Source organism: Oncorhynchus masou, chromosome 13 (genome assembly GCF_036934945.1).
Source record: "Oncorhynchus masou masou isolate Uvic2021 chromosome 13, UVic_Omas_1.1, whole genome shotgun sequence".
Classification (NCBI taxonomy): Eukaryota; Metazoa; Chordata; class Actinopteri; order Salmoniformes; family Salmonidae; genus Oncorhynchus; species Oncorhynchus masou.
Window position 1 is genome coordinate 87,739,313 of NC_088224.1, and position 24,201 is coordinate 87,763,513.

Consider the following 24,201-nt stretch of genomic DNA (forward strand, 5'->3'; position numbering starts at 1 on the left):
GATCATAATTTATCATCCACCAAACTTTACAGTTGGCACTATGCATTCAGGCAGGTAGCGTTCTCCAGGCATCTGCCAAACACAGATTCATCCATCGGACTGCCAGATGGTGAAGCGTGATTCATCACTCAAGATGACGCGTTTCCACTGAGCGGCAGTCCAATGGCGGCAAGCTTTACACCACTCCAACCGACGCTTGGAATTGCGCATGGTGATCTTAGGCTTGTGTGTGACACATTTCATGAAGTTCTTGTGCTGACGTTGATTCCAGTGGCAGTTTGGAACTCGGTAGTGAGCTTTGCAACCGAGGTCAGATGATTTTTACACGCTACGCGCTTCAGCACTTGCCGGTCCCGTTCTGTGAGCTTGTGTGGCCTACCACTTCGCGGCTGAGCCGTTGTTGCTCCTACACGTTTCCACTTCACAATAACAGCACTTACAGTTGACCGAGGCAGCTCTAGCGGGGCAGAAATTTGACGAACTGACTTGTTGGAAAGGTGGCATCCTATGCGGTGCCACGTTGAAAGCCACTAAGCTCTTCTGGAAGGCAATTCTACTGCCAAAGTTTGGCTGCAGAGATTGCATGACTGTGTGCTCAATTTTATACACCTATCAGCAACAGGTGTGACTGAAATATCCGAATCCACTAATTTGATGGTGTGTCCACAAACTTTTGTATATATAGTTTATGTATCAGTTGATGAGCAAGTTCAGTGCATTTACTAACACTCTAGTAACCCTCTGTAGTTATGCATTGGGACTATCTAAATAAAGTGAAAGACTGTTGAATTAAGTTAATATGCAATAATCACTCAAAACATCCAAATCTGCAACTGTTGTTGGGATGATTGAAATGACCTTCTAACACCTTCTAGCACCTTGTCTTTCCTGTTTGTGAGGAAGAAACGCATCAGAAGCTTAATGTTAACATGTCATTTTATTCTCGTTTCTCGTTTATTCTCCATTTTTAGTCATACTGTATGCCAAAAAATATTTATATACAAAATACATTCATTTTTACTTCTTGACAAAAACACAAAACAATTTACAATATGATACACATTGCCTACTACGTTAACAAAGAGCAGAGATCGTTGTAACAGATTCTGTAAGAATTGTCCACAGTTCCGCTTTTCAGATCAAGTGTTTCTGTCTCAAATGAGATGCAAAACAAACAGGGACTAAGGATACCCATCTGGGTGTATGGAAAGCCCTCTGGGTGTATGGATACCCCTCTGGGTGTATGGAAAGCCCTCTGGGTGTATGGAAAGCCCTCTGGGTGTATGGATACACCTCTGGGTGTATGGAAAGCCCTCTGGGTGTATGGATACCCCTCTGGGTGTATGGAAAGCCCTCTGGGTGTATGGATACCCCTCTGGGTGTATGGAAAGCCCTCTGGGTGTATGGATACCCCTCTGGGTGTATGGAAAGCCCTCTGGGTGTATGGATACCCCTCTGGGTGTATGGAAACCCCTCTGGGTGTATGAATACCCCTCTGGGTGTATGGATACCCCTCTGGGTGTATGGAAAGCCCTCTGGGTGTATGGATACCCCTCTGGGTGTATGGAAAGCCCTCTGGGTGTATGGATACCCCTCTGGGTGTATGGAAAGCCCTCTGGGTGTATGGATACCCCTCTGGGTGTATGGAAACCCCTCTGGGTGTATGAATACCCCTCTGGGTGTATGGAAACCCCTCTGGGTGTATGGAAAGACCTCTGGGTGTATGGATACCCCTCTGGGTGTATGGAAACCCCTCTGGGTGTATGGAAAGACCTCTGGGTGTATGGAAACCCCTCTGGGTGTATGGATGCCCCTCTGGGTGTATGGAAACCCCTCTGGGTGTATGGAAAGACCTCTGGGTGTATGGAAACCCCTCTGGGTGTATGGAAAGACCTCTGGGTGTATGGAAACACCTCTGGGTGTATGGAAAGACCTCTGGGTGTATGGAAAGACCTCTGGGTGTATGGAAAGACCTCCGGGTGTATGGAAAGCCCTCTGGGTGTAAGGAAAGACCTCTGGGTGTATGGAAAGACCTCTGGGTGTATGGAAAGCCCTCTGGGTGTAAGGAAAGACCTCTGGGTGTATGGAAAACTAAGCAAAATACAAAACAACAAAAATATTATGTTTTTCACATCTGAATGTAAACACTTTGATAAATACAAAGTTGGAAACAACGTTTGGATTTTTTTTTACTTTTGCCGGAAGCATAAGATTATAAGGTAATAGAATGATTAAAACCTCCTATGGCAGCTTACAGATAGTTGTCACTACGTAGCCATGCTAGAGAGGACAAAGATAAAGTGTTTTTTTAGCCAGAAATTCCACTTTAACAACTAACCCAAACCTCAACCCTTTCCCATTTACCTTACCCCTTAACCCTAACACTCTATTAATAACAAACAGCTAATGTACTTGCACTGCTGATGATATAGCCATCAGCAGTGCAAGTCCTCTAGCATGGCCATCTAGTGATGACACTTGCAGACTGGTTTTGTGCCAGTTGGCCCAAAGCATATTTTTGTCTCTCTCACCTCTGTTCTTTCCTTTTCATTTTTCTCTTTATATCTGTGGTAAATGATGTTTGTTCCACTTCTACTCCTTAGACTATGTATACTAATGCTTCTCACCGTGTGTGTGTGTGTGTGTGTGTGTGTGTGTGTGTGTGTGTGTGTGTGTGTGTGTGTGTGTGTGTGTGTGTGTGTGTGTGTGTGTCTGAGTGTGTGTGTGTGTGTGTGTGTGTGTGTGTGTGTGTTACCACTGCTTCTCTTAATGGGAAACACTCCTCTAACAGGGCACATTCTTCTCCAGTCTCTTTAGCCATTGAAGAGAGCTGGTGTTGTTGTTCATGTTCACATTGTTGTTGCAGTCTCAGCCGGTCGGGCTGTTCTGCACTGCAGGTCTTAGGGCAGCAGAGTTAGTTTATAATGGTGACGACGAAGATGATGATAGTTAATTTAAATGCTGAAAGTTCATTTACATGATGAAAACGATGGTTCATTTAAATGATGACGATTAGGATGAAGATGATGAGAATTATGATGATAGAGTTCGTTTAAACGATGATGATGATGATGATGAAAACGTCATCAGAGTTAGTTGATGAACTGAGCACCCCCGTGAGGCACAATCTCCGTCAAGCCCCACCCAACTACATTCCCCCTCTGCTCACACCCCTCACCGTCTTGCAAAGCCAGCTGGGATATCTCCTCCTCCGTCAGCACACGGTCCCACATGTTCACCCCTGTCATCTTCCCAGCGAATGCCAACTTGGCATCGAAACCTCCCTCAAACCCAGGCATCTGACTCCCACTGCCACCTGACCCTCCAGAGACCCCACCGTCGTTCCTCTCCTGCCCCAGCTGGAGTGAGCCTCCATCCGGTAACATGTGGCCCTCGGCCACCCCGGGTGTGAATGCCACTCTGTGTCCATCGGCCCATAGTGACGCTATGCCCTGCTCAGAGCTCCAAGCCCCACATAGGTGGGTCCAAACTCCTCCTCCTTTCACCACTCCCCGTGCCTCCACCAGGTGAGCCTCTCCTCCCACGGTGAAGAGAGCCCTTGTTCCGCTAAGAAGGAGCTGTATCTCATAGGGGTTCCGTTTGGTTCCGTAGGAAAACAGCACGGTTCTGTTGGAGACGGAGACGGGCTTGGCCCACAGGCACACGGTGAAGGAAGAGAGGGAGAGAGGGAGGTCTGGTGTCACTGACGAGAAGATACGAGGGGAACGCATAGGGAAGAGAAGAGCGGTCTCACAGCCTGCGAGAGAGGAGGGAGGGAGGAGAGGATGAGAGAATAGCTTTAGTCATTTTGCGGTTATTATTGATCTGAAAGATGACAAAATAAGGAGAGAAATCAAGTGGGAGATGGAAAAAGACCCTGTATGCTGTCTCACAGGGCTTCGTCAGGCCTAAGCTCTGTTCTCAGAAGCACTACAGATGACCAGATCATATTGTCTTTATCGCAAGTCAAGAAACACTTCACTAGATATTAGTTATGTATATAATGTACAATGTTTCCGCTGAAGTCATTGCCACCACGCCCCAAAAAATAAGTTACATGAAAAATTATGTCTGCCGAGGCCGAGGTGCACTTTGAATGTGCTAGATCAATCCACATGTACTTTTCCTCTGCAAACAAAACGACTAATGAATATAAGAATCTGCCAAGCCATAGTAGAATAGTTGATCTATTTGTCTATCAAATTCTTCAATAGGAACCTCACTAGTTAAAAGATCACATTTGAGATCCAGCTAATAATTAGCCCAATAGGGTAAATACAGGTAGGCAACCCCATGCTTCAGCCTATTCATTTATAGCCACTATGCTGCATCAGTTGGGCTACAGGTGATCATTGTTATTGCTAATAGCATACATGTTAATATGAACCGTGTGTAGGCTATATGCGTTACAATAATTGTACCAAATAATTTTACCATTATGTTATTGGGTTCATTTCTGGAGGTGGAAATTATATATATTCATTTTGGAGTAGAATGTTATTTTCAAGTCACCTTCACCCCACCCCTAACCCCACCCTTAACCCCACCCCTAACTCTACCCCTAACCCCACCCTTAACCCCACCCCTAACCCTACCCCTAACCCCACCCTTAACCCCACCCCTAACCCCACCCTTAACCCCACCCCTAACCCTACCCCTAACCCCACCCTTAACCCTAACCCTACCCCTAACCCCACCCTTAACCCCACCCCTAACCCCACCCCTAACCCCACCCCTACCCCTAACCCTACCCCTAACCCCACCCGTAACCCCACTGCTACACATTTTTGTAATGTAACCAGATTATTTTATTATCCCTGTGAGAGATCTCCGTTAGCGACATTGTTCTACCCAATATGACTATAGAATTATATATATACTGTATAGGAGGATCTCTATGGTTGAACCTTTAACAGTCGTGCCAAGGATCTCTATGGTTGAACCTTTAACAGTCGTGCCAATGGAGCAGTTGGGTGTTTGAGGTTCAGGCTGCGGTCAGTGGTAATGATGTCATAGACCAAAAGTTTTTCCCTGTCTTTTCCCACTCGGTGGGCGCAGTCATCTCTCTCTCTCTCTCTCTCTCTCTCTCTCTCTCTCTCTCTCTCTCTCTCTCTCTTTCTCTCTCCTTTAGGTGATGAAAGAGTAAACTGTATGCTCACCATGTCTGTTTCTTATCACACAACCCACTCTTTCATTTGCTTGTGCACAAGTAAGCCTGTGCGTGTGTGTGTGTGTGTGTGTGTGTGTGTGCGTGCGTGCGTGCGTGCGTGCGTGCGTGTTTCTGTGTGTATGACTAAGTGGGTTTTGAATCAGTGTGGACAGCTCCCTTTCCCCTCTCTCTGCAGCAGCAGCAGCATTCTGATAGCTAGGTTATGACACTGAGACTCCTCCTACCAGACCCTAAATGTTGACGTTACATTTGTCTCAGGTTTCTCTCCGGGGGTAACCTTTCCCATCTGGTTCTGCTTCCCAGGGTGTTTTGCTGTGGTTGCTTTGTCGACCTGCTAATGATTATACCTCCTTCTGCTCAGTATCCAGGTTTACAGGGCGGATGATATAGACAGTGTGTGTGTGTGTGTGTGTGTGCGCAATGTAAAAAGCATTGAAGTTTTATCTGATTAATGCTGGGAACTGGAGCTGGCTCACTGAAAGACCTGGAGGCTATATATATATATGAACAGACTTGATTCAGAGAGACTCCTCTTTATAGAACAATAGCCTTGTTGCTCTCTGGGCTTATTGTAAGTCCTCAAACTCATTTTGTTTTTGATTGAATTTCAACAGAGTAAGTAGGTAGAGGTCTGAACTGGGCCTATAGGTGTATTTCAGATGCAGAGACTGGGCTTGGAACACGGAAAGGCACTCTAGTAAGAATCAATTTTATTATTCTTTAAAAAATTGTTTTACCAGAATTGTTGTTTATATTCATAATCTCTAAGTATATATTTCCTATTTTCATTATTTCAAGAATGATGGGTTGTTAATGATCACATTGCCTGGAAGGGATGTCTGGTGTGATTCTGGTGAGAGGAGTGCTGTATTACCTGATGGTGTCTAAACATCTTCTACATTATGTAGAGCAAGGCTTGTCAACCTGGTTACTGTACCACCAAGTACATGTTGCTCTGCCTAGAGTACCACTGAAATACCCCCTCATGTGCAGTTTACCAGTAAGTCTACTGTCTCATAAGTCTTTTCAAGTTCCCCATGTGGATAGGTCTGGTACTAGTGCCTCTGGTTGGGTCAAGTTTCCCATGTGGATAGGTCTGGTACTAGTGCCTCTGGTTGGGTCAAGTTTCCCATGTGGATAGGTCTGGTACTAGTGCCCCTGGTTGGGTCAAGTTTCCCATGTGGATAGGTCTGGTACTAGTGCCCCTGGTTGGGTCAAGTTCCCCATGTGGATAGGTCTGGTACTAGTGCCCCTGGTTCTGTCAAGTTCCCCATGTGGATAGGTCTGGTACTAATGCCCCTGGTTGAGGACCACTGATGTAAAGGATGGCAGGATGTATAGACAGGGACACAGGAAGAGGTGTTCTCACCTGCAGGCAGGTGTCGTTGCTGTGCCGACTTGAGCGCGAGTTCTAGCACTGCCCTCGTCTTCGCCAGCTCTGTCACCACGGCAACCAGCATCTCTGCTGATGCCACTTCCTGCTGCAAGTTTTCCCCCTTAGCCTCTGGATTATTCAGGCAGATGTTTTCCAGCTTGATAAGTCGGATAGCCTGTGTCCTCGCTGCAGTTAGAAGCTGCTGTAACAGCTTTTCCTGATGGCTATTCCCAGCTGAATTCCCAGCGTCAGTGCTTCGATCCTGTCTGAGATGCTCCATGCTCTCCCTGAGGCGAGCCTCCATCTGCATGGACATCCTCCGCCCAGCGGTCTCCACCGCAACGCCACAGGCCCCTCCGTACTGAGCCACGAACCTGTGGTGAGGAGAAGAAGGATTAGAGAGGGATTACATCACAGACCAGGAAGTACAGTACACATGGGAGCCAAGCTAGCCAACTGCACCAGTAGTTTATTACGCCCAATTCCACATGGACTCCTGTCGGATATACACAGGTGTACAGAGGTTAGGGAGGTAAAGGTCGATTTCGGATTGCTGGTTATGATCCATTGGCTGAGAGTTCCATTTATAATGAACAAAAAAATAAGCGCAACATGAGTTACAGTTCATAAGGAAATCCGTCAATTTAAATAAATGTATTAAGCCCATTAGACTCATTAGGCAGGGCACAGCCATGGGTGGGCCTAGGAGGGCATTAGCTCACCCACTTGGGAGAAAGATTCACCCACTGGGGAGCCAGAATGAGTTTTTCGCCACAAAAGAGCTTTATTACAGACAGAAATACTCCCCAGCACAAGGTGCACCTGTGTAATGATCATGCTGTTCAATCAGCTTCTTGATATGCCACACCTGTCTGGTGGATAGATTATCTTGGCAAAGAATAACTGTTCACTAACAGGGATGTAAACACATTTGGCGATAAATCAGCTTTTTGTGGGTATGGAAAATGTATGGGATTTTTTTAAATTTCAGATCATGAAACATGGGACCAACACTTTACACGTTGCGTTTATATTTTTGTTCAGTATATATACAGTACCAGTCAAAAGTTTGGACACACCTACTCATTCAAGTGTTTTTCTTTAGTTTGACTATTTTCTACATTGTAGAATAATAGTGAAGACATCAAACTATGAAATACACATATGGAATCATGTAGTAAGCAAAAAGGTGTTAAACAAATCAAAATATATTTTATATTTGAGATGCCACCTGTTTCCTTGATGACAGCTTTGCATACTCTTCTTATTCTCTCAACCAGTATCATGAGGTAGTCACCTGGAATCCATTTCAATTCACAGATGTGCCTTGTTTAATTTGTGAGATTTCTTTCCTTAATGCGTTTGATGCCAATAAGTTGTGTTGTGACAAGGTAGAGGTGGTATACAGAATGATATGATATATTTGGTAAAAGACTAAGTCCATATTATGGCAAGAATAGCTCAAATATACACAGAGAAATACATGAAGGTCAGTCAATCCAGAAAATGTCAAGAACTTTTAAAGTTTCTTCAAGTGCAGTCGCAAAAACCATCAAGGGCTATGATGAAACTGGCTCTCATAAGGCCCGCCACAGGAAAGGAATACCCAGAGTTTCCTCTGCTGCAGAGGATACATTCATTAGAGTTACCAGTCTCAGAAATTGCAGCCCAAAAAATGCTTCACTGAGTTCAAGTAACATCGCAACATCAATTGTTCAGAGGAGACTGCATGAATCAGGCCTTCATGGTCAAATTTCTGCAAAGAAACCACTACTAAAGGACACCAATAATAATAAGAGACTTGCTTAGGCCAACAAGCACGAGCAATGGATATTAGATTGGTGGAAATCTGTCTTTTGTTCTGATGAGTCCAAATTAGAAATATATTTTTTTAATGAGACGCAGAGTAGGTGGACAGATGATATCTTCATGTGTGGTTCCCACCGTGAAGCATGTAGGAGTAGGTGTGATGGTGTTGGGGTGTTTTGCTGGTTCCACTGTCAGTGATTTATTTATAATTCAAGGCACACTTAACATGCTACCACAGCATTCTGCAGCGATACACCATCCCATCTTGTTTGAGCTTAGTGGGACTACCATTTTTTTTTCAACGGGACAATGACCCAACACACTTCCTGGATGTGCAAGGGCTATTTGACCAAGAAGGAGAGTGATGGAGTGCTGCATCAGATGATCTGGCCTCCACAATCACCCAACCTCAACCCAATTGAGATGATTTGGGATGAGTTCGACCGCAGAGTGAAGGAAAAGCAGCCGACAAGTGCTCAGCATATGTGGGAACTCCTTCAAGACTTTTGGAAAATCATTCCAGGTGAAGCTGGTTGAGAGAATGCCGAGAGTGTGCAAAGTTGTCATCAAGGCAAATGGTGGCTACATTGAAGAATCTAACATCTAAAATGTATTTTGACTTGTTTAACACTTTTTTGGTTACTACATAATTCCATATGTGTTATATCATAGTTTTGATATCTTCACTCTTATTATACAATGTAGAAAATAGTAAAACTTAAGAAAAAACCTTGAATGACAAACTTTTGTCTTTGTATAAGTTCATATAATATAGCACAGACTTTCTTCTCAAAAACCAACCTTAGCATCTCTCCACGCAGCGACCCCAATTCCACCTTGATGATGTCATCGGAGAACTGCAGAAGCATGTTCTCCCTCATCTGAGAGTTCTCCAGCATGGAAAAGAGCTTGTCCCATTTAGTCATGTCTGTAGCCTTACAGGGTCCTGGGGCTGGGGTAGCTGTGGCTGAGAGAGGGAGAAAGAAAGAGAGAGAGAGAAAGAGAGAGAGGAGAGAGAGAGGAGGGAGAGAAGAGAGAGAACGAGAGAGAGGAGAGAGAGAAGAGAGAGAGAGGAGAGAGAGAACGAGAGAGAGGAGAGAGAGAAGAGAGAGAGAGAGAGAGGAAGTGAAATTAATGAATACAAGCCATCTAACATGCATGCCTGTATGAACTGCTCCACCTCTCCTTTCCACTCAATTGAATTGAATTAAATTAAATTGAGTGGGAAAGAGAGGCTGGGTATGTTAGAGAGATTTTTATTCATACATTTTAAGTCAACACTGAGATGTCTCAATAATCATTCACTTCCTATCCTTTCTCCTGTCAACTGTCCATCTCTCTCTTAGTTTGCCCCTTTCTCCTGTAAACTGTCCATCTCTCTCTTAGATTGCCCCTTTCTCCTGTAAACTGTCCATCTCTCTCTTAGATTGTCCCTTTCTCCTGTAAACTGCCCATCTCTCTCTTAGATTGTCCCTTTCTCCTGTAAACTGTCCATCTCTCTCTTAGATTGTCCCTTTCTCCTGTAAACTGCCCATCTCTCTCTTAGATTGCCCCTTTCTCCTGTAAACTGTCCATCTCTCTCTTAGATTGTCCCTTTCTCCTGTAAACTGCCCATCTCTCTCTTAGATTGTCCCTTTCTCCTGTAAACTGCCCATCTCTCTCTTAGATTGCCCCTTTCTCCTGTAAACTGTCCATCTCTCTCTTAGATTGTCCCTTTCTCCATCCAACTACTTTTTTCTCTCCCTTTGCTTGAAACAGTATCAATCTATTCCCGCTCTGTTCCTCTCTTTCTCTTTCCGTGTCCTGTATCCTTGCAATTTGAGTTATTGTCACAGTGTCTTTCTCTGATGTGGTAATGTGTTATGTTACTCTCTAGTGTTTGTTTGGGCCGCTTCATATTTGGTAATGTAAAATCACATTACAAACTGCCCTGAGCAAATGTACTGTTGGTTATGGTTTTCTGTATGAGTACCAAGCATATGCACGCACGCACGCACGCACGCACGTATGCACGCACACACACACACACACACACACACACACACACACACACACACACACACACGAGCCTGCCTTCCGAAATAGCTGAGAGAAGAATTTCCCAATTAAATAGTATTTCTTTGATCAATGACCAGTCATTCATAATGGTCTTTTCCCAATAGGAGGCTAAAAGCTCCGGTCTCCTCTCGCTCAACTTACTCTCTGACAGAGAACATCTCTGCCCAGACTTTCCCAGCCAATACTGACAGAACACATTGAGAAACACTCCCTCAGCCACAACTACTGGAGACAGATTGACTGACAGAGCACAGCTAGATCAGTGATTCCCAAATGTATGTTGCTTTATAACCCACCTAAAGTTTTTGTAAATGTATGAACCGCTGAATTGGAAGTGACTCACCATTCAGTAAACACTGGTCCAGATTATTTACATTATCTATGTACTGTACGTACTTAATGTACTCTGGCAGAGAAGAGAGAGAGAGAAGAGAGAGAGGAGAAGAGTGAGAAGAGAAAAGAGAGAAAAGAGGAGAGAGGAGAGAAGAGAGAGGAGAAGAGAGAAGAGAAAAGAGGAGAAGAGAGAGAAAAGAGAGAAGAGAAGAGAGAGAAGAGAAAAGAGAGGAGAGAAGAGAGAGAAAAGAGAGGAGAGAGGGAACATGTCCAGATGTGCTCAGCACTAACACAGTCAGTGCTCACACTCTCTATGATTAGTCTTTGCGCGTCATATCCAGAGACGAATAACTTGACAAAGACCAACACTGGACAGAGTACATCTAGACATACTTTTATAACCCACACAAACAGAGCACAATGATTCTAAAAATCAAACTCTTTTAGTATGATATCTGGACACACACACACTGGCTGAACACAGCCATACAGATGTCTGAAGATACAGGGGTTGCCTTAACGCAGAATTCGTCATTTTTACGGAGAAAAATAAATTAACGCAGAAGAAATATCAAAACACAGATCTAGTGATTCAGTTACACTTCTTCACTTGGATAAGACATTTTTTTCTGTGGTAAACAGAAGAAATCTGATGGCCATGCATCATTTTTGCTTTGTTTTAAAATACCTTGCTCTTTCATTCTAAGCTAATTTAAGCTAATTTACTGATGAGTGGCTTCTAACTAACTAGCGTTGGATTTCTAATGTCATCTGATGAAATCTAAGCTATTTTCTGTGGAAGGTTTTGCATACATTTATTTTGTTTGATGAACAACTTCAGTTGCCTTGCCCAATATCACTCTATTGAAGCAAAAAACATGGTTTTCTTTCAATATAAAACGCAGGCAAAATGTTTTTTTTTTAATGCTTTTTTTTTTAACATGCAGATTTCTAAAAGCTAACTCTATTTCTGGACTTTTTGACCAGTTGATTTAAGTCATGAACAAGCCTGACACTAAAACCTTCATTCAATTATGACTGGCATTCAGTGGGCTGTGACTGAACAAAGTCAATTCACTAATGTTACGTGAAAATCCTACTTGAGACAAACACACTGAGACAGTCTGTTTCATTCAGTTCAAATTGTTGATGAACGTGATGTTCCACAAATGAACATCACAGATGTATTTAAAAGCTTAACACATTTCATATATTATAAAGCCTGGTATGAGAGGCTAAGGAACCGTTGGGCCATCGACATGCCAAAAGCATGGACAGAAACAATGATGGGTTAATCCCATAGAACATGAGACATATTCCTTACTCAGCATTCAGAGCTCTCACACACACACACACAGACACACACACACTTGACTTACGCTCCAGTGGCTCTCCCTCTGTGATCTCGTTGTAGTAGCTGTCACCATAGTTCACCTCTATATCGTCTTCGTACCCAAGAGTCAGCGACACACACACCAACACCAGGCACGCTGCCTGGGGGAGCCGCCACAGAAACATGCTGCCTGCCGTCCGTGTCTCAGAGAGTCTGTCTGTCTGTGTTGAGGTCTATCTATCTGTCACAGACTTTGTGTGGTGAGTTTTGTCTGCTTTCTCTCTGTCTCACAATGTGTGTGAGTATGTTGAGAGAGAGGTAAATGTGAGTATGTTGAGAGAGAGGTAAATAGGAGTGTGTGTTAAATATCTCAGACCTATTTCTTCAACTCTTTCTTTCTCTCTCTCTCTGTCTCTCTCTCTCTCTCTCTCTCTCTCTCTCTCTCTCTCTGTCTCTCTCTCAACCTCTTTCTCTTTCTTTCAATCTCTATCTTTCCTCCTATGTGTCCCTGTTGACCACTCTATCTCTGGCTTCCTCTATATGTGTATGTTCTCTTTCTGACTCTATCGCTCTCTGTTTTCTCTCTCTTTCTCTCTGTCTCGCTCTCTCTTTCTCTCTCTTGTTAAATGCTAAACAATCCCTTGCCAGCGGTCCTGGTAGGGTTGTATTCTCTGGCTTAGAGGGAATGGGCCAGAGAGCGGGTTTGCCTGGGCTATATAAACACACTCAGATCCTACCCCTAGTTCTGCACAGCCCAGTACACAGCCAAGCCCGGCACCAGCCCCCAGCCCATCCTATCCTAGCTCTGTCCCAGCCTTAGCCCAGCCTATACCATGCCCCAGCCTGAGTCACACACACAAACACACACACACACACACACACACACACACACACACACACACACACACACACACACACACACACACACACACACACACACACACACACACACACACACACACACACACAGAGAGAGTCCAGCCAGTGGAGCTAGGCAGTGAGTAATTCTTCGTTGGAGGTAGCATATGCCGGGTGTGGATGTGGTGGTGGTGGTGGTGGGGGGGTAGGCTAGGGGTGTGTGTGTGTGGGGGAGGTAGGGGTGAATGGAACCCAGACTTTAGGGGCTTCTAAATGGGGATATTGTTCTCGCTCTCACTTTTGTTTATTTATTTATTTTCCCAACTGACTCAACGTGTGTATGTATGTGTGTGTGTGTGTGTGTGTGTGTGTGTGTGTGTGTGTGTGTGTGTGTGTGTGTGTGTGCGCGCGCGCATGTGTGTATTCAGTGGGGATGGCGTAATTACTTCCTCATGGGATTTTTAAGGATTTGCCTCCACCCCTGCCACCCCCACATGCCCTCTCTCCTGCTGCCTCTGTCTTTCTCCCTTCCCCATTCTGTCTGTCTTTCTCTCTCTCTCTTTCTCTGAGGCAAGCGGGTGGACGTGCTACCTTGGGCTTTAAACACAGCGTAGCACCAAGGGCATGAGGTCTTTAAAAAACATGAAAGCACTTTCTGCTTTATTTAATTACACATGGGAGAGGGGAAGTGACCTTCCTATCTTTGACCTGCTAACACACAATTTAACAGAGAAGTCACTGAGAGAGAGAGAGAGAGAGAGAGAGAGAGAGGTTCCTCACGTGTTGTGTGTGTGTGTACAGATGTGGTTACCAAGCCGCCTTTATGGAGCCTACCTGAGGTCTATATTACACCAACAGGAAACACATGATGTATACTGCTCTCACCACATGAGACAGAGAGCGAGTGTACAGCAGTACAACTCTTTACAGCAGTTCTTTACTGTGTTGTTTAAACAGCGGCTCTTTACAGCAGTTCTTTACTGTGTTGTTTAAACAGCGTCTCTTTACAGCTGTTCTTTACTGTGCTGTTTAAACAGCGGCTCTTTACAGCTGTTCTTTACTGTGTTGTTTAAACAGTGGCTCTTTACAGTTGTTCTTTACTGTGTTGTTTAAACAGCGGCTCTTTACAGCAGTTCTTTACTGTGTTGTTTAAACAGCGGCTCTTTACAGCTGTTCTTTACTGTGTTGTTTAAACAGCGTCTCTTTACAGCTGTTCTTTACTGTGTTGTTTAAACAGCGTCTCTTTACAGCTGTTCTTTACTGTGCTGTTTAAACAGCGGCTCTTTACAGCTGTTCTTTACTGTGTTGTTTAAACAGTGGCTCTTTACAGTTGTTCTTTACTGTGTTGTTTAAACAGCGGCTCTTTACAGCAGTTCTTTACTGTGTTGTTTAAACAGCGTCTCTTTACAGCAGTTCTTTACTGTGTTGTTTAAACAGCGTCTCTTTACAGTTGTTCTTTACTGTGTTGTTTAAACAGCGGCTCTTTACAGCTGTTCTTTACTGTGTTGTTTAAACAGCGTCTCTTTACAGCTGTTCTTTACTGTGCTGTTTAAACAGCGGCTCTTTACAGCTGTTCTTTACTGTGTTGTTTACACAGCGTCTCTTTACAGCGGTTCTTTACTGTGTTGTTTAAACAGCGTCTATTTACAGCAGTTGTTTACTGTGTTGTTTAAACAGCGGCTCTTTACAGCTGTTCTTTACTGTGTTGTTTAAACAGCGTCTATTTACAGCAGTTCTTTACTGTGTTGTTTAAACAGCGTCTCTTTACAGCAGTTCTTTACTGTGTTGTTTAAACAGCGTCTCTTTACAGCTGTTCTTTACTGTGTTGTTTAAACAGCGTCTCTTTACAGCGGTTCTTTACTGTGTTGTTTAAACAGTGGCACTTTACAGTTGTTCTTTACTGTGTTGTTTAAACAGCGGCTCTTTACAGCTGTTCTTTACTGTGTTGTTTAAACAGCGTCTCTTTACAGCTGTTCTTTACTGTGTTGTTTAAACAGCGTCTATTTACAGCAGTTCTTTACTGTGTTGTTTAAACAGCGGCTCTTTACAGCTGTTCTTTACTGTGTTGTTTAAACAGCGTATCTTTACAGCTGTTCTTTACTGTGTTGTTTAAACAGCGTCTATTTACAGCAGTTCTTTACTGTGTTGTTTAAACAGCGTCTATTTACAGCAGTTCTTTACTGTGTTGTTTAAACAGCGTCTCTTTACAGCTGTTCTTTACTGTGTTGTTTAAACAGCGTCTCTTTACAGCGGTTCTTTACTGTGTTGTTTAAACAGTGGCACTTTACAGTTGTTCTTTACTGTGTTGTTTAAACAGCGGCTCTTTACAGCTGTTCTTTACTGTGTTGTTTAAACAGCGTCTCTTTACAGCTGTTCTTTACTGTGCTGTTTAAACAGCGGCTCTTTACAGCTGTTCTTTACTGTGTTGTTTACACAGCGTCTCTTTACAGCGGTTCTTTACTGTGTTGTTTAAACAGCGTCTATTTACAGCAGTTCTTTACTGTGTTGTTTAAACAGTGGCTCTTTACAGCTGTTCTTTACTGTGTTGTTTATTAAACAGCGGCTCTTTACAGCTGTTCTTTACTGTGTTGTTTAAACAGTGGCTCTTTACAGCAGTTCTTTACTGTGTTGTTTAAACAGCGTCTCTTTACAGTTGTTCTTTACTGTGTTGTTTAAACAGTGTCTCTTTACAGCTGTTCTTTACTGTGTTGTTTAAACAGCGGCTCTTTACAGCTGTTCTTTACTGTGTTGTTTACACAATGTCTCTTTACAGCTGTTCTTTACTGTGTTGTTTAAACAGTCTCTTTACAGCCATACATACAGTAGTGCTGAATGTTGACCTCAGCTGAGCTCCTTTTGGCTAGTTGTGTGAGTGATTCAGACTAGCATAGGTTAACATTACTGCATAGTGATTCAGACTAGCATAGGTTAACATTACTGCATAGTGATACAGACTAGCATAGGTTAACATTACTGCATAGTGATTCAGACTAGCATAGGTTAACATTACTGCATAGTGATTCAGACTAGCATAGGTTAACATCACTGCATAGTGATACAGACTAGCATAGTTTAACATTACTGCATAGTGATACAGACTAGCATAGGTTAACATTTACTGCATAGTGATACAGACTAGCATAGGTTAACATTACTGCATAGTGATACAGACTAGCATAGGTGAACATTACTGCATAGTGATACAGACTAGCATAGGTGAACATTACTGCACAGTGATACAGACTAGCATAGGTTAACATTACTGCATAGTGATCCAGACTAGCATAGGTTAACATTACTGCATAGTGATACAGACTAGCATAGGTTAACATTACTGCATAGTGATACAGACTAGCATAGGTTAACATTACTGCATAGTGATACAGACTAGCATAGGTTAACATTACTGCATAGTGATACAGACTAGCATAGGTTAACATTACTGCATAGTGATACAGACTAGCATAGGTTAACATTACTGCATAGTGATACAGACTAGCATAGCTTAACATTACTGCATAGTGATACAGACTAGCATAGGTTAACATTACTGCATAGTGATACAGACTAGCATAGCTTAACATTACTGCATAGTGATACAGACTAGCATAGGTTAACATTACTGCATAGTGATACAGACTAGCATAGGTTAACATTACTGCATAGTGATTCAGACTAGCATAGGTTAACATTACTGCATAGTGATTCAGACTAGCATAGGTTAACATTACTGCATAGTGATACAGACTAGCATAGGTTAACATTACTGCATCGTGATACAGACTAGCATAGGTAAGTCGCTCTGGATAAGAGCGTCTGCCAAATGACAAATGTAATGTAAATGTTAACATTACTGCATAGTGATACAGACTAGCATAGGTTAACATTACTGCATAGTGATACAGACTAGCATAGGTTAACATTACAGCATCGTGATACAGACTAGCATAGGTTAACATTACTGCATAGTGATACAGACTAGCATAGGTTAACATTACTGCATAGTGATACAGACTAACATAGGAGCATAGCTTAACATTACTGCATAGTGATACAGACTAGCATAGGTTAACATTACTGCATAGTGATCCAGACTAGCATAGGTTAACATTACTGCATCGTGATACAGACTAGCATAGGTTAACATTACTGCATAGTGATACAGACTAGCATAGGTTAACATTACTGCATAGTGATACAGACTAGCATAGGTTAACATTACTGCATAGTGATACAGACTAGCATAGGTGAACATTACTGCATAGTGATACAGACTAGCATATGTTAACATTACTGCATAGTGATACAGACTAGCATATGTTAACATTACTGCATAGTGATACAGACTAGCATAGGTTAACATTACTGCATAGTGATACAGACTAGCATAGGTTAACATTACTGCATAGTGATTCAGACTAGCATAGGTTAACATTACTGCATGGTGATACAGACTAGCATAGGTTAACATTACTGCATAGTGATACAGACTAGCATAGGTGAATATTACTGCATAGTGATACAGACTAGCATAGGTTAACATTACTGCATAGTGATACAGACTAGCATAGGTTAATATTACTGCATAGTGATACAGACTAGCATAGGTTAACATTACTGCATAGTGATACAGACTAGCATAGGCGAATATTACTGCATAGTGATTCAGACTAGCATAGGTTAACATTACTGCATCGTGATACAGACAGGCATAGGTTAACATTACTGCATAGTGATTCAGACTAGCATAGGTTAACATTACTGCATAGTGATACAGACTAGCATAGGTTAACATTACTGCATAGTGATACAGACTAGCATAGGTTAACATTACTGCATAGTGATACAGACTAGCATAGGTTAACATTACTGCATAGTGATACAGACTAGCATATGTTAACATTACTGCATAGTGATACAGACTAGCATAGGTTAACATTACTGCATAGTGATTCAGACTAGCATAGGTTAACATTACTTCATAGTGATACAGACTAGCATAGGTTAACATTACTGCATAGTGATTCAGACTAGCATAGGTTAACATTACTGCATAGTGATACAGACTAGCATAGGTTAACATTACTGCATAGTGATACAGACTAGCATAGGTGAACATTACTGCATAGTGATACAGACTAGCATAGGTTAACATTACTGCATAGTGATACAGACTAACATAGGAGCATAGCTTAACATTACTGCATAGTGATACAGACTAGCATAGGTAAGTCGCTCTGGATAAGAGCGTCTGCCAAATGACTTAAATGTAATGTAAATGTTAACATTACTGCATAGTGATACAGACTAGCATAGGTTAACATTACTGCATAGTGATACAGACTAACATAGGTTAACATTACTGCATCGTGATACAGACTAGCATAGGTTAACATTACTGCATAGTGATACAGACTAACATAGGAGCATAGCTTAACATTACTGCATAGTGATACAGACTAGCATAGGTAAGTCGCTCTGGATAAGAGCGTCTGCTAAATGACTTAAATGTAATGTAAATGTTAACATTACTGCATAGTGATACAGACTAGCATAGGTTAACATTACTGCATAGTGATACAGACTAGCATAGGTTAACATTACTGCATCGTGATACAGACGAGCATAGGTTAACATTACTGCATAGTGATACAGACTAACATAGGTTAACATTACTGCATCGTGATACAGACTAGCATAGGTTAACATTACTGCATAGTGATACAGACTAGCATATGTTAACATTACTGCATAGTGATACAGACTAACATAGGAGCATAGCTTAACATTACTGCATAGTGATACAGACTAGCATAGGTTAACATTACTGCATCGTGATACAGACGAGCATAGGTTAACATTACTGCATAGTGATACAGACTAACATAGGAGCATAGGTTAACATTACTGCATAGTGATACAGACTAACGTAGGTTAACATTACTGCATAGTGATACAGACTAGCATAGGTTAACATTACTGCATAGTGATACAGATTAGCATAGGTTAACATTACTGCATAGTGATACAGACTAGCATAGGTTAACATTACTGCATAGTGATACAGACTAGCATAGGTTAACATTACTGCATAGTGATCCAGACTAGCATAGTTTAACATTACTGCATAGTGATACAGACTAGCATAGGTTAACATTACTGCATTGTGATACAGACTAGCATAGGTTAACATTACTGCATAGTGATACAGACTAGCATAGGTTAACATTACTGCATTGTGATACAGACTAGCATAGGTTAAAGGGGAACTAAAAATAAAAAGCAAACATTCCAATGTATATTATCGATATAAAGTATATATATAATGTGTTTATAGGAGTCTCAAGACACAGAAATGTTGAAATTCCAAAATATTTTTTTTTGCAGATGGGAATTCCAATGTCTGCTGTATATGGGACATGGATGGTATGGACTCAGTCCCGGGTGAAGTTATTCATGAAATCCATAGGATACACATTGAAATGTTTGGATCAGAAATGTCTCCAAACCACACTAGTCACGTGTTTCTTCTGAGCTCGGTATAGTTCTAGTCTTTCCATAGAAGTGAGTTTAATGTTTGGCCCAATGCTGTAGTATTAATGTTTCTGATGCTAGACATTGTTTCTGGAGGGTCACAATACAATGAACAAGGTTTTCTTGAATCCTGGCATAAATTATGATTTATTAAATACAGTTATCGCATCACATTGACATCAGATCCTTGTTGGGATCTGGACCCTATGGGATATGGGCCATATGGCATCTAGACCCTATGGAATCTGGGCTTTATGGGATCTGGGCCCTGTGGGATCTGGGCCCTGTGGGATCTGGGCCCTGTGGGATCTGGGCCCTATGGAATCTAGACCATATGGGATCTAGGCCCTATGGGATCTAGACCCTATGGGATCTGGACCCTATGGGATCTGGGCCCTATGGGATCTGGGCCCTATAGGATACGGGCCCTAGCATGTCCCAGCAACCCTGTCATTTGATACTATGCTCCTACCACCAGCACTCTGAAGTTAATCGTATGAAGTCCCTGCTGCCAACACATTTGTTTCAGGGGCAACTGACCTTAGGTCTCTAGGAGTTTGACGTCACTGCACGAGGCTAAGGCACTGCACTGTAACTACCAGATTTACATAATGTACTGTACACCCACAGTTCATTTCCAGAATATCATTAGCATACCTCAGTGGTGAGGTGTTAACATGCCTTTCTAGCCTCCACTGTAGGTGTTTATGTTCATTCAGACTGCAGTGTCCTGGAAGACCGCTGTGAAATGTTTTCTTTGTTTACTAAAGAATAGAAGGTCAGTCCTTGTTAGAGTTTAGGGTGTTTTTTCCTGTGTAGGCTGTCAAAAGAGAGAATTATTAGGCCCTGTATCAGCATTTTGACTGGGGTTGACAGATTGCAAAAGACACCTTGACTTACTGTAAGTGAGACTGCATGTAGTGCTAAGAACATAAAAATAAAAAAATGACTAAGAACACAGCGTGACTATTAATATCTCTAAAGGAAGCATGCTGTGTGTGTGTGTGTGTGTGTGTGTGTGTGTGTGTGTGTGTGTGTGTGTGTGTGTGTGTGTGTGTGTGTGTGTGTGTGTGCGTGCGTGCGTGCGTGCGTGCGTGCGTGCGTGCGTGCGTGCGTGTGTGTGACATTGAGACTCAGGCTGGGGCATGGTATAGGCTGGGCTAAGGCTGGGACAGAGCTAGGATAGGATGGGCTGGGGGCTGGTGCCGGGCTTGTGTGTTTTGAGTGGAGCTCCCACAGCCCATGACTCACACACACAAGAAGTTATGAGAGAGAGAAGGTAAGATGTCTTAACATACATGCCTGTCTCTCCCGCTTCACCTCTCCTTCCTACTTACATTGTTTTACAATCACTTTGGCACTTATTTCGGAACCTTGATGTCATTTTTCAAAACTCTAGACACAAAAATTACAACCAATGATCAAAATGCAAATTTTTTCCAATTGCTTGGATACAATACAAATAAAGCTAAGATCGTTTGTTCATTGAACTAAAATCACCTGTTCAAAATGACATAACATCAAAGTATTACCATTTCAAAATGCAATTCACACATTACATCTGAGATGACTCTCTATTCACTTCATTACAATGATCTAACTATCAATTGATACCAAAATGATAAGTAACTGTTGTGTTACTCTTAATGCATAGTTTTACGCAAACTGACTAACAATATTCCATGTTTAGATCATGAAAGTTTCAGCATAACAAGATCCATTGACACCAATTACCGTGGAACATTAACCAATTGGACTACATTATCTATGGATGTAATATTTCATCATCATTCTTTATCAGACACTGTTTCTATGGTCCCATGTACCACTTTTCCGGACCATGATTTCAGATTTGACATCACTATACCCTCACCGGCCACTTTATTAGGTACACCTAGAGTACTGGGTAGGACCCCCTTTTGCCTCCACAACAGCCTGAATTATTCACGGTGCTGTACGTTAAGAGATGCCCTTCTGCACACCACTGTTTTAAACAGCTGGTATTTGACCATTTGTGGCCTTTCTGTTATCTTGACTGAGTCTGGACATTCTCCTCTGACCTCTCTCATTAACAAGGTGTTTTGCCCACAGAAATGCTGCTCACTGAATGTGTTTTGTTTTTCGCACCATTCTTTGTAAACTCTAGAGACTGCAGTACGTAAAAATCCCAGGAAGGCAGCTGTTTCTGAGATTCTGGAATCACCTTGTGTGGCATCAACAATCATACCACGGTCAAAGTTGCTTAGATTACTCATCTTGCCTGTTCTAATGTTAGGTCGAACAACATCTAAAGCTCTCTACTCTATAGACTCTATATATTGAGTTGCAGGCAGCCACATGATTCGCTGTTCGAAGGTAACCTTCCTTGATGAGCTAAATCAGGTCTGTAGAGCTGATGGCGTGACCTATGTCATTGTGTGGGATAATGTCAGGTTCTACCATGCTCAAATGGTGCAAGCCTGGTTTCAGGCCCATCCACCATTTACCACCCTTTACTTACCCCCATACTCTCCTTTCCTTAACCCCATTGAGGAATTTTTCTCCACATGGAGGTGGAAGGTATGTTATAGGCACCCTCACGAACAAGCCACCCTTCTCCAGGCCATGGATGACGCATGCAATGACATCACGGCAGACCAGTGTCAGGCCTGGATTCGCCTGAAGATTCTTCCCAAGATGTTTGACTAATGAAAACATCCATTGTGATGTGGATGAGAACCTGTGGCCAAATCCACAAGACCGGGTTGATGGAAATATAGAAGTACAGTAATCAATGTTTTGTTTTGCTTTTTACAGTAAGCCAGGTGAGGAACACTACAGTTGACCTTTTCGTTTTTTGTAGCTAATTATTTTTGCTTTGATTCAAAGAAACCTACGTTGTGATTTTATTGTATTTCATCAATAAATTTCATATTTTGTTCAATGATTCCACTGTGTCTGTAGTATTCTCTCTACTAGTCCTTTTACAGTGATGTATTTACGTGTAATGAAACATGCATCACATACTTTGTACTACACTATTTAATGATTGTACGAACAACTACGCAGTGAAACTATCGGTATCTTGTGTGTGGGTGATCTAAATGAATGTTCCTATGGTATTTCATGATAAATGAGTTATTTGAACCAATGATTCTGCAAGTGCAAGGTTTCTTTAATGATATGAATGCACAATGCAATGTTTTGAACACTGGACAGCCTGTGTTACAAGTGATGACCGTTTTGAGTTTTGTGTCTAGAGTTTTGAAAAATGACCACAAGGTTCTGAAATTAGTGCCAAAGTGATTGTTAAAATCTGTAATTGAATTGAATTGAGTGGGAAGGAGAGGTGGAGTGGAGAGGTGGGGTGGAGAGGTGGGGTGGAGGTGGGGTGGAGCATTAGATGTTAAAGGGCTTGTTATTAATGTGAGCGGCTGGTTCTGGTTTTGTTGTGGTCATCTTTAATGGTTTACTGCCCTCTGAGGCATAGATGGATGACTGGTAGACTGCTAGATGGCTTTAGTGTGTTTGTGTGTGTGTGTTTGTGTGTGGGTGTGTGTGTGTTTGTTTGTGCGCTCCTCAGGGCACATGACTAAGTGTGTTCAAACATGGGTGGACACGGAAGCACCGTAAATCTCCCATGGGTCTTTGGTTCTGCAGACGTCTGGCTCCTTGCTTTAACATTCTGCTCCCGACAAACCAATAAATTCTCTCTCTCTCTCACCTTTAGGAATGCTCACTAACTCGCCCTCTTTATGTCTCTCTCATCTCTCTTACTGCTTTTCTTACTCTGGTGTGTGTGTGTGTGTGTGTGTGTGTGTGTGTGTGTGTGTGTGTGTGTGTGTGTGTGTGTGTGTGTGTGTGTGTGTGTGTGTGTGTGTGTGTGTGTGTGTGTGTGTGTGTGTGTGTGTGTGTGTGGAGGCGACTGGGGGTCAGGTAGGAACATCAAAGACTATGTAATAATGAATATTGTCAGGACTGAGCAGCTGCTTGGCGACGGTTGCTCTGTTGATTTGTCTTGGGGTTGTATTAGTGATGTTATCACAGCAGATAGACAGGTCACAACAGACAGGGCCACAGCAGACAGACAGGGCCACAGCAGACAGACAGGACCACAGCAGACAGACAGGACCATAGCAGACAGACAGGACCATAGCAGACAGACAGGTCACAGCAGACAGACAGGACCATAGCAGACAGACAGGACCACAGCAGACAGACAGGACCACAGCAGACAGACAGGGCCACAGCAGACAGACAGGTCACAGCAGACAGACAGGACCACAGCAGACAGACAGGACCATAGCAGACAGACAGGACCATAGCAGACAGACAGGTCACAGCAGACAGACAGGACCATAGCAGACAGACAGGACCACAGCAGATAGACAGGTCACAACAGACAGGGCCACAGCAGACAGACAGGGCCACAGCAGACAGACAGGACCACAGCAGACAGACAGGACCATAGCAGACAGACAGGACCATAGCAGACAGACAGGTCACAGCAGACAGACAGGACCATAGCAGACAGACAGGACCACAGCAGACAGACAGGACCATAGCAGACAGACAGGACCATAGCAGACAGACAGGACCACAGCAGACAGACAGGGCCACAGCAGACAGACAGGTCACAGCAGACAGACAGGGTCACAGCAGACAGACAGGACCATAGCAGACAGACAGGACCACAGCAGACAGACAGGACCACAGCAGACAGACAGGACCACAGCAGACAGACAGGGCCAC

The 24,201-nt window shown here is 42.8% G+C and overlaps 2 protein-coding genes across 6 annotated transcripts in view; one reads left to right on the plus strand and one right to left on the minus strand.

Moving 5' to 3' along the window:
* veph1 (ventricular zone expressed PH domain-containing 1) overlaps positions 1 to 24,201 on the plus strand; it is a 155,288-nt gene that overhangs the window by 36,991 nt on the left and 94,096 nt on the right. The gene's annotated exons all lie outside the window — the stretch shown is intronic.
* Positions 919 to 12,878, minus strand: ptx3a (pentraxin 3, long a). Of its 5 annotated transcripts, none has more exons than XR_010457562.1 (5): positions 12,125 to 12,878; positions 9,156 to 9,321; positions 6,540 to 6,919; positions 2,074 to 3,757; positions 919 to 1,773 (listed from the first exon to the last, which is right to left on the minus strand). XR_010457562.1 is itself a non-coding variant. In XM_064985343.1 (4 exons), the coding sequence occupies exons 1-4, from the start codon at positions 12,261 to 12,263 to the stop codon at positions 3,093 to 3,095; spliced, it is 1,350 nt and encodes a 449-aa protein (XP_064841415.1). In that variant the 5' UTR covers positions 12,264 to 12,878; the 3' UTR covers positions 919 to 3,092. The 5 variants fall into 5 exon arrangements, 1 of the variants encoding a protein (XP_064841415.1); XR_010457561.1 differs by having other exon boundaries at positions 919 to 1,853; XR_010457560.1 differs by having other exon boundaries at positions 919 to 1,893.

Bases quoted from the DNA above. Each gene is read 5' to 3' on its own strand.
- ptx3a (XM_064985343.1), bottom strand. From the start codon at position 12,263: ATGTTTCTGTGGCGGCTCCCCCAGGCAGCGTGCCTGGTGTTGGTGTGT. The intron at 9,322-12,124 runs GTAAGTCAAGTG...TCCCTCTCTCAG, and splicing joins AGAGGGAGAGCCACTGGAGC to CCACAGCTACCCCAGCCCCA. The intron at 3,758-6,539 runs GTGAGAACACCT...CCTCTCTCGCAG, and splicing joins GCAACGACACCTGCCTGCAG to GCTGTGAGACCGCTCTTCTC.